Source organism: Colobus angolensis, unplaced genomic scaffold, assembly GCF_000951035.1.
Source record: "Colobus angolensis palliatus isolate OR3802 unplaced genomic scaffold, Cang.pa_1.0 Scaffold48, whole genome shotgun sequence".
In the NCBI taxonomy this organism is placed as follows: Eukaryota; Metazoa; Chordata; class Mammalia; order Primates; family Cercopithecidae; genus Colobus; species Colobus angolensis.
Window position 1 is genome coordinate 11,761,561 of NW_012118265.1, and position 10,014 is coordinate 11,771,574.

Genomic DNA, 10,014 nt, shown 5'->3' on the forward strand with positions numbered 1-10,014 from the left:
ATTATAGCAAAATGAATAACAAGAGTCCATCTTGGGTAAGGAAGTTACTCTATCCTATGTTATTTTACTTATTATCTGTTCTTTCATTAATTTGGTATAACCCTGTTTCTATGCTGGGTGGATAAAATGGAGGGGGCCGGCGGCGAGAAATGCGCTCAGCGCTAGCGACAGCCACACAGCCACCCTTCTTACTGCCCCTTGACTGCGGCACGGAAGAGCAGAGGCAAGCACTTTTCCAAGTTGGTATATTCGAGAGAGTGATACGCATTAATCAAAAGGGAAAAGGGAAAGACTATCCCGGATATTTTAATAGTAACAGGAACAAAGATGACGCAACCCCATCAAATGAAACGATATTTTCATTCAATTGATCGCAAAGTGTCTTCAATTATAACTTGGCACTTATTTAAAAGGTTTAACAGAAGTGGAGGCGACACATTTTGTACTGACAACACGTCATGAGATAACATCTTTGTTTAAAATAACTTAATACACTAGAAAAAATATGTCAAATATAAATAATTTTGTTTTCATGGAGAACAAATAGTTACAAAGCTCAACCGCATACCAAAGTTCGGTTAGAAGAGCTTTTCCTCTTTCTTGTAAATTAGAAGGTAAGACAAAAACAAAAACAAAAACCCACAAACTTAGGCTTGCCAGCGAATTGGGATACAGATTGGCTTAGTCCAAAGTATCCCAGTTTAAATAGCTACATGAATTGAAACAAACAACCGAAAACAACAACAACAAAAAAGTTTCTTGAATAGATACACCTTTTTGAGATAAAATGCAAATGTTGAAAGTCAGTCCACACATTATAGCCAAAATAAACTTTGTTCGTGTGTATCAACATATCTTACACAAACCTAGTGCCTGTATCTAGCTGGGTGTTATTTAAGGTGAATTTGACGGGATAGAGAGGGGGAAATAAAGCACTGTCTTCAAATAGGACTTCGGGAAACCAATAAGAAGGAACACAAGAAAAGGGTAATGGTGGGAACTAACATTGATTGAGCGCCTACTGTGTCTGGCACAGCGAGGCGCTGCACCTTCATTATTTCATTTGGTGGTCTTGTTTTCTTTTTCCTTTCCCATGTTCTGCCCACCTCTGTCTTCTTAGGACAATGAGTGTAATTTTTTCCCTTTCTGACTTTTTTCTTTTGTTCCCCAGGATCGAAGACAGGGCAAATATATGGATATAGATATCAATTTCCAGATGCTTTTGGTATTGTTTTTCATAGTGAAGATGAAAATGGAGTGAGTGCATGGGAGATAAGGGGGTGGGAGGAGACACACCATCAATGGAATACAAGTAACATGCAAACCGGAATTTACTGTCAGCAGTCCGGACAGTTTTGCCATAATAATTTCTCAGAGAAATCATTGTCTGTGGCATCTTTTTGTGTTAATATTATTTTTCTCTCTCCTCTTTTTAATATTTTCTCTTTTCTTGCTCTCCCATACATGGTGGGTTTAAACTCAAAGCATCTGATTCAACGTAAAAGGAGGCCCGCCTCTCTTATCAAATTTCTCGTATTAACGTGAACTTCGCAGAAAAAGGTCAGTTTCAAAACCTGTGAACTTCCCAGCTGCGCACTTTTTTCATCTTAGTTTTTCAAATAAGTATACCTCTTCTTTCTGCTTTGCCTTCTTAGCGCATTTTTAAAAACACACATTTAAGTTGTTAACTCCCCCACATTCTCTCGAGATTCGTCTGGGCTGTTTTTCCATATTTTAAAATGTATAAAATACTTTAATTTTAAAATTTGTTTTTGCTCCTTGGTTCTCCAATTTCAGCTTCTGCCAAATAGTAATAAGAAATAAGTTCCCTTTCTCTTTTTCTCTCCGGTTTGTCTTTCAATTTTTTTGTTTGCTCATTTTTTATTGTTAACAAGATTTTTTTTTCTATGCAAGAGTCCATCGTTGTGGCTTTGCGGTGAGCCAAACTCCGAGGTTCCAGCACTCCCCTGTCCAGTCTCTCTCCTGACTCCCCCAAACCCGCTCCTACAAAACCGAATTCTAGGCCCTCGGGTAGGAAAACGGGCAGGAGCCACAGCGCCTGGGTGCCTCCTGAGATCCCTGGTCCTGCGTGGAGTCTGGCTTTCCGAGTCCAGGATGCGAAAGGGAACAAGGGACGGTCAGTGAGGAGGAAAGGGGGCCAGCTCTCGAAGTCTGAAAGGGGTAACGGAGAAGCAGCGGGGCGAGGAGGGCGTGCAGGCTGAGTACCGCGGAGGAGGCGCGACATTGGTGCTGGCGTTGGCGTCACAGACCCAACGCTGCGGCATGCTTTTTGGCTTTAAGTCTGAGATCTGCGATGCTGGAGTTCTTGCTGGTGGTCTTGGCGGCTGCTGCGGCCGCCACTACCGAGGCGGCGGAAGCCGAATCCGCGGCCAGCGTGGCGAGCGGCAGTCCGAAGGGCGGTGCTGGGAACATCATGTAGGGCGCGTGCGCGGCCAGGTGCGGATGCAGGTGGTGATGCGCGTGCGCCACAGCGCTGTCCAGCTGCAGCTGCGCCTGAACCTGAAAGGACAAGGGCGTCACGTTGCAATGACTATCCTAGGGTGACAACAGAATAGAAACAGAGCATTAACGGCGTCCAGCTTGGCCAGAGGGAGAATTGGGTTGTGTTTGGGCACGGGGAGAGGGCATTTGGCTGTGCATCTTGTTCCGACAGTGACTTTCTCAGCCTGTTGCTGAATCTGGGGTTCCACATGGTTACTCCACTGCCCCCTGGGTCTCCGAAACTCAGTTGGGGTAGGTTTATTTCCCTGGACCCCGGGAACCCCCGTCTGCAGGAATGTGGCCGTCTCCCTTGGGAACTGGGCTGAAATGGTATATTGGAAAGACTGTGGGTGAGGATCCTTACCCTCTTCTCCTGATGCTGCCAAGCATCTCTTACCCCACTACCAAAACAACGGAGTACCAACAAGCAAACTATGCAACTTTTTAATGTCATTCAGGGAAGTTATTCCATCTGCCCCACAATAGGCACAATTGTGAGTCGGTACTTCTAACCTTTACTGCCACAAGAATTACCCAGGGATCTCGTTAAAATTCAGATTCTGATTCAGAAGGTCTAGGTTGGGGCCTGAGATTCTGAATTTCTAACAATCTCCCAGACAGTGTTGTTGCTGCTGCTGGCCCAAAGATTACCTTTTGAGCAGTAAAGGTCTCCTTTTAAAGTCACCCCTCTCTCTTTCTTCAGTCATTCTCCCTTGTTTCCAAAGCCCAACATTAGGATGCCAGAGTCCCGTGGCACCAAGAGAGCTAAGATCTCCCTGACACTGAGTCTCAATTCATGGGCACACCTATGTGTCTCCCCGTCCAAGTCACTGGAGACTGAGAGCTAATTCATGACATCACAGCCATGCCAAGCAGGGGTCCTGGCTGAGGATGGGGAAGGTCAGACACTGGTTGGGAAAGGATTTCGCCCTCAGGCTTGGAGAGCGGGGAGTTCAGAGCACTGGGATTTCCCAGGATTAAATCATTGCTGCAGGCTGTCCTTTTAAAATATACTCTTAAAGGTTTCTTTATGGCTTAGGATTTGCAAAGGCAGGGCAGCCCTGGGAAGACCAAGACTTCTCTCTTTACCAGAGATGAAGCTTTGTTTGCAGAAACAGATTTAAAAACAAAAGAAAGAAAAAACGAAAGTCTGAGCTGGGAGTACTCGTGTTTATTTATTTTTCTTCTGTCAGAGTTATTTAATGTGACTAAGAGGTAGAAAATACCTACAAAAGTATCTAGAGGGTTGCCTTAGAAATACCTTAGGACTAATCTCTCTATTGGATTTGACAAAATCTTAATCAAAAGACTTTTCTTTCCTCTCTCTCTAAGGGCAACATTTAGTGTATTTTTAAAGGGCCAGTTACTGCCCCCAGGCCTCTTCAGGGGTTCCTATCAGGACAGAAGGGAGTAGGCATTCAGGCCCTTAATGCTGTGTAGGTTTTTAAAGGGTAGTGGGTCCACTATATCATCTCAAAATAGATTATCCAACTGTGCAGACATTGACATCTGGGCTCAGAGATAGGTGATGTTCAACAGTTCAAGCAAACAGGTATTTTTATATTTAAAAACAGCTTGAAACTATACTTGCCTGCTGAAATGGCATCCTTAAAGCACCTACGTTGACATAGGGTGCGACTCTACAAGCTTCAAACTGGCTGGCGGCTCCTATGAGAACACCTGTAAAAAGTACAAAAGAAAAATAATGTGAGGTTAACATTTGTAGCATTTTTCAGGGTTCCAAATAGTACAAGATAGAACTAATTACTTTGAAACTGGACTATTATCTTTCTAAATTGCATCCAAAATTTAAATAAATATAACTTACTCCCAAACTTTAGGACTCCATTAACAGCCTTTGAGGATTATTAAGTCAAGAACCATTGTCATTTTTGAGGTTTATTTTTTCTGTCATTGTAATAGTAATATTCACTACTTCTCTCTTTGCTCAGACTATCAAATGTTCCTTGTATAAGAAGCATACCTTTATGGAGTTGATTCTCTTGTTTTCTACATTTAGCTCTTCGATTTTGAAACCAAACCTATAGGTTGGAGGGAGAAAAAAAAAATCTAGATATTATGACTAAAAATGTTTTTTAATTACAAGAGTGCAAAGAGAAAAGAATCGTGGTTTAGATAAGAACTGGGAGATATAGCAAGCAATCTTTGAATTGTATAAAACAGCCTCAATTTCCAAAGTTAAACATGTAAATTAACTACAGAAATAGAAAGATAGATTTTATAGACTTTTGCAAGATACATTACTATTAGTCCTGATTTCATCTTTTCACATAACAGAGTCCCCATGGCCTAAAACTCTACTTGGTACCTGATACCAATATGATAATGTGTTTAGATATTTGCCCAGTTAAGACCTGAGAAGAATGTGCTCACTAATAGCCTGTAATGTTAATTAGCTTCATCTTAAAGAAAAACCAAACACCAGAGCAATAATAACTCTTTTGGGGAGAAGGAGTTGTAAGGGTTGGGGAGAGGTAATTAGTGTCATAAAAGCCTCACTACAAAGAAGTTTAGAATTTCTCTGTTCCTCTGTGCAGCAGAGTGAAACACAGTAGCAGAATAATTGTGCACCATTATCATGATAATCTAATTTGCTTCTTTAGAAAAAGCCACTGCTTGCAGTTAGGATAGTAGGAAAACATCTAGAAAATAACTAAAATGTAAATAAAAGTATGAAACAACAATAAAGTACACTTCTTAAGAGAAAAAAAGAAGAGCATTCAGCGAAAGGAGAATGAAGTATGTATAAAGCGAGTAACTCTTAGGTACTTTGTTCTCCTGGATGTTACCTGCTTAAACTTGACAACTTTTACAGGCAGTATGACAGATTTTTAAAAATTCAAATAAAGCTTGCTTTTGTATTCCACTTTCAATAATAAAGCATATTGATTGACTCAAAAATTAAAGTTTTAAAAACTCCATTAAAGTAAAAATACTGCTTCAGAGCTTTTATTGCTATGTTTTTGAAAGCAAGTGTTATAGTCAATGTAAATCTTCAAAAATTTCTCTGCTATTTAGTATAATAGAGGGTGGATTGTGTGCCAGGGTGGCATCCTTTGTGTAATTCACATGGCCTGAGGCTTCTTGCCTTTTTTTCCTCTAGAAGAGTTGGAATTAAGATACTAATAATCATAACTGTAATAATTATCATCATGTTTTTAAGGGGTTGCTGAGCCTCTGGAGATCTCAGTGCACAGAGCAAAGCAGGAGAGGCTTAAAAAGGAAGGCTCTGCTGCTGATGCTGTGATGACCAAGGCAGCCTATTATTACTTTTCCTCTTCAACGTGACTGCTCTTTTTTTTTTTTTCCTGATCCTATTACAAGATGCGGGAAGCCCCTTAAGAATTGTGCATAGTTCGCTACAGATGGTGGTCTCTGTGCCCAGAGACCCAGGGAGTATCTGTTATGTTACAGCGATACTTTGTAACAGCTGCAGATGTGCGGGCCTAAAACTGCTCCATGTGTTCAAACAAATAATGACTATCATTTTATTCTATTTTATTATTTGAGAGGAAATATAATCTGAAACATTTACATTTGTTCCCCCTAAAGCCAGAAGGATATGTGTATGTGAAAGTACACAATTTGCTCCTTTAAATGACTCCAAAGCCTATTTTTGCTATCACATTTGCCTCCACGACCAATAAAGAAAATCTGTTTCAATCCTAACTTCATTGGGTATGGCACGTGCTAGGGGGGGCAGGTTTTGGAAATATAAATACTAAGATATGTGGTTTGTTTTAAAATCTAATTTCTTTAGGGTCAGTTTCGTTGCCTTGGTTAAACAAATGAACAAAGAGTGACCAAAATGCGTTTATTTCTCCGCTATTTCACACACAGTTTGAGATCGACCGCTAACAGCAGACTGTAAATTTCTGCACTTAACAGTTACTAATTTTCTTTATAGTCTGAACATCTATAAACCTAATTGGGATATCCGCTTGACAAACCTAGACCCTGCAGAGCAGACCTTCAAGGAAATCAAACTCCAGAGAGCGAAATACTCCTTGGAACTTTCAAGGCATCCAGAGATAAAACGTTTTCTGTGGGATTTTTTTTTAAGCCTTATAAAAGTAGGCCCATTAGGATTAAACCACATTAAAGCCAGCGCGAGGCGAGGGGGGTGTGGTTTATAGAAACTCTGGGAGAAAGCCCAGCACAGCTTTCTTCTTCTGGGAACATATGTTAGGATGGAAGAAAAAAGGGAGGGGAGTGCTATAGGACTAACAACTACTTTGGAAAATAAGACCTCTAGTAAAGATATCTCTTTCCTTCTCATCTTACACCAGACACTAGAACCGCCACCTCTCGAGTGTGTTCCCCAAGCCTCTTTCCAAACCCAGGCTCTCTCTGCTCCCTGGGCCCTCGACCTCCTGGCAGCTGGGTACCTGCACTCGGGCCTCCGACAGGCCCAGTCGCTGGCTCAGTTCCTCTCGCATGAAGGCGTCGGGATAGTGGGTCTCGTCAAAAAGCCTCTCCAGCTCATTGAGTTGTTCCAGGGTGAAATTGGTCCGACTTCGCCTCTGCTTGATTTTGGTCTGGCCTTCGTCCTCCATCCCTTTCGCATCCTCTTTACGATCTTTCAGCTCCGGGGACACTGGAGGGGGCACCCCAGCGGGGCCACACATGCATCCATGCGCACACACACGAACACACACACACAAACACACACACACAAACACACACACGGACAAAAACAGCACAGCAAATCCCGTTACCAGATTTGTCGCAAAAAAGGATAGAGAATCGTTCCCCCTCGTGGAATCCTGATCCGGCTTCTCACCCCACCCGGAGGAAGAATACCCCGGAGAAGCGCAAAGGTCAAGTCTGAGCAGCCGCCTGGGGCAAGGTGGGCAGTCAACCACCCACCTCCTCCGCAAAGGTACCTCCACTCACTGTCCACCCCACAGTTCCCGGCCTTCCCCAGCAAACGCCAAATGCTTTCCACTCACTTTCGCACTCACTTTCTCCCGAGCACTCCCAGAAATCAAAGGCGCAGCGCCAGGCCTCTCACAGAGCAAGGTCTGGACATAAGGGCGCGGCAAGGCCACCCACTGGCCTCTCACACCGGCCATTCCCAGAAGGCTGACTCGTTCTCAGGACAGCTCTCACCACCTCCGGCTCTCTGCCTACCGCAAACTTGCCGGTCTAATTTAGGAACAATTGGGCCGAAGGGTATCAGCGAGAGAAACAGACTCCGGTGTAGTGCCGCACAGGGAGCCGCATCCGCAGACATCCCTCGCTGCCCCTGGGCTCAGGCCAAACCCTGCATAAGGTACCCTGGGCAGCCAGGTAATCTCCGTTCGCCCTGTCCGACCAGGGTCGCACGAGCACAGGCGCCCACGCCATGTTGGCGGCCCAAAGGGCTCGCCGCCCACGCCGGGCCAGAAGGCAGGAGGCGGAAAAACAGCCTCCGGTGGCGGGCGAAAGCAATCGCTCTCTCTGTTCTCTCTTCGCCCTCCCTCGTGGAAACGCAGACTCGACCCTAAACGCTTAACCCACAGAGATCAACAGGTTCAAGCGGAATATTCGCGATCCTCGGTTTCTATTGGTTGCTCAAAGCCTTTTCATGCAACCAGCAGCTCGGATGTTTAATAAAATATGCATTTTTCTGCTCTGGGTTTGCACACATCCGTTGCCACTGTCCTGTCCTTCTCCTCCCTTTAAAAACAGGAGCTCTTCTAGTGTGAGCATATAGAGTCACCATATGTATATCGCCCTGGGACCTTTACACTCTGCGCCCGAATCAGAGACTCCGGTTTTTAAGGAGTCAAAGCTGAGTTTAGATAGCCGAGGCTGTTTGTAGTTTTTTCCAGCGCAGGATCCAGGCCAGCGTGGGTGTTAAAAATCATTTCCGGAAGAGCTGGTCTGCAGAGAAATTAATACTTGTCCTGATCTTGGAAATCAAGAATCCCAGGAATTGCGTCCGCCTGGGGTTCAGATCGGAACCTCGCCGTCAAGCGCGCTGGCGAACCTGCAGTTTGGGCCTGTAGTTGTGGACTCAAGGCCGGGAGGCTGAGCTGGGCACCTTGACAGTAATTCCACCATTTTACAAATTTAGGAAGACCTGGTGCTGGTTTGGAGGAAGAAGAGTCGCTAGATCTCGGCCCTGCGGGGCATTACTAGCTACGGTGATCTTAAGTATTGCCGTATTTTCTAGTTCTCAGAGTTCGTTTTGTGGACATTTGTCCCTTCTTTAGGAAGGAAGTGGATAACATTATAGTGAACATTATGGACCAATTTAATAGCAAATATTTTTACTGATATTGTACTGAAATTAAAATATGAAAACACACCCTTTAGATGCTGCCAATGAGGTGGGAAGGCTTTGTCTCTTACATGTCATCTACACAGTGGATGCCACTCAAAGTTTTGGGGCTTCGAGGAGATGTTCAAATTTCAAGTTGATCAACAGACTTAATAAAATCTCTATTTTTGTCCCCAAATTTCCAATTAATGATCTAAACAGGAACAGACCGTGTTATAAACAACTTAATTGCTTGCTTAAATATGTGATTTCACGCATGCCACATATTTTCTTAATTGGAAAAATATGGCAGTACACCAGTTACTGCAGGCACCAAGTGCCAAATTAATTTTATTGTTGAACTCCTTTGAATTGTTATAGGATGCTCTGCCATTGAGATAAAGACATTTCCTAACACTGCGCTAGCACCAAAGGATTTTTGCTCTAAGAGAACCGAGTACTGGGTGATTGAAAACACTAAAGGAATTGTGTAAATATAGATCCCCACCTCCCCCTTCCCGCCCCCAACACACCAAGAAACCGAAACGCCTCGCCGGGGAGAAGCAGCGTAGCCTGGACCCTAGCTTTCGTTGGCTTCCTTCTACCTTCAAAGAGAACGGGAAGTTTTGGCCCCTAAGATCCAAAGATTCAGGGTCTCTGCGGAGTTCGAGGGGTCTTGGCGGCCCCAAACACGAGGCGAGCTTTCCACCTCTCCCCTTCTCCCTCCCCGCAAACTCCTTGCTAGAGGCTAGCTTTAGTCCCGCCGTCCGGTCCGGCACCCCCTCCTGCAGCCCGGCCCCGCGAACTTCCACGTCCGCCTGCGGGCCATCCGGGCCGCGGGCCCATCCTCCGGCTGGTGAAAAATGCATTTCGATGGAATGGGAACATCTGGGAAGGGCGCGCACAAACCCCACACGCTTCCCCCGCAGCAACACACTAGGACCCCACCCACGACCGAGCATACCACCGGACCCCCACCCTTCCACTATCACTCTAGCTTACAAAGCTGGGGTCCAGGGCCCTCTCCGCGTCCCTCTCCCCTCTCCGCTGGGCCTCGGAGTCCTCTCCCGCCCGAGAGGAGTCAGGAAGGAGGGAAGGGGAACCGTTGCCCGGGGTCAGTCAGGTCGTTACCCTCCGTCAGTCGCGGGCTGCCCGGCTCCCTGCTTCTCTCAGCAGCGCCCATGTCCAGCTCCCGGACCGGAGAGCGCCCTCCTCCAGCTCCTCCGCCTGCTCCTCCTCCTCCT

The 10,014-nt window shown here is 45.1% G+C and overlaps 1 protein-coding gene across 4 annotated transcripts; it reads right to left on the minus strand.

Moving 5' to 3' along the window:
- Positions 1-1,836: 1,836 nt before the first annotated feature.
- On the minus strand, positions 1,837-10,007 carry SHOX2 (short stature homeobox 2). Of its 4 annotated transcripts, XM_011959033.1 has the most exons (6): positions 9,902-10,006; positions 9,304-9,375; positions 6,912-7,120; positions 4,487-4,544; positions 4,094-4,182; positions 1,837-2,520 (listed from the first exon to the last, which is right to left on the minus strand). In XM_011959033.1, the coding sequence occupies exons 1-6, from the start codon at positions 9,951-9,953 to the stop codon at positions 2,263-2,265; spliced, it is 738 nt and encodes a 245-aa protein (XP_011814423.1). In that variant the 5' UTR covers positions 9,954-10,006; the 3' UTR covers positions 1,837-2,262. The 4 variants fall into 4 exon arrangements, with proteins under 4 accessions (XP_011814423.1, XP_011814426.1, XP_011814425.1 ...); XM_011959036.1 differs by lacking the exon at positions 9,304-9,375 and having other exon boundaries at positions 9,902-10,007; XM_011959035.1 differs by lacking the exon at positions 9,304-9,375 and having other exon boundaries at positions 1,837-2,556; positions 9,902-10,004.
- Between the last annotated feature and the right edge of the window lie 7 nt (positions 10,008-10,014).

Bases quoted from the DNA above. Each gene is read 5' to 3' on its own strand.
- SHOX2 (XM_011959033.1), bottom strand. From the start codon at position 9,953: ATGGGCGCTGCTGAGAGAAGCAGGGAGCCGGGCAGCCCGCGACTGACG. The intron at 4,545-6,911 runs GTACCCAGCTGC...TCCAACCTATAG, and splicing joins TGTCGGAGGCCCGAGTGCAG to GTTTGGTTTCAAAATCGAAG. The intron at 2,521-4,093 runs GCAAGTATAGTT...TTGTCCTTTCAG, and splicing joins TAAGGATGCCATTTCAGCAG to GTTCAGGCGCAGCTGCAGCT.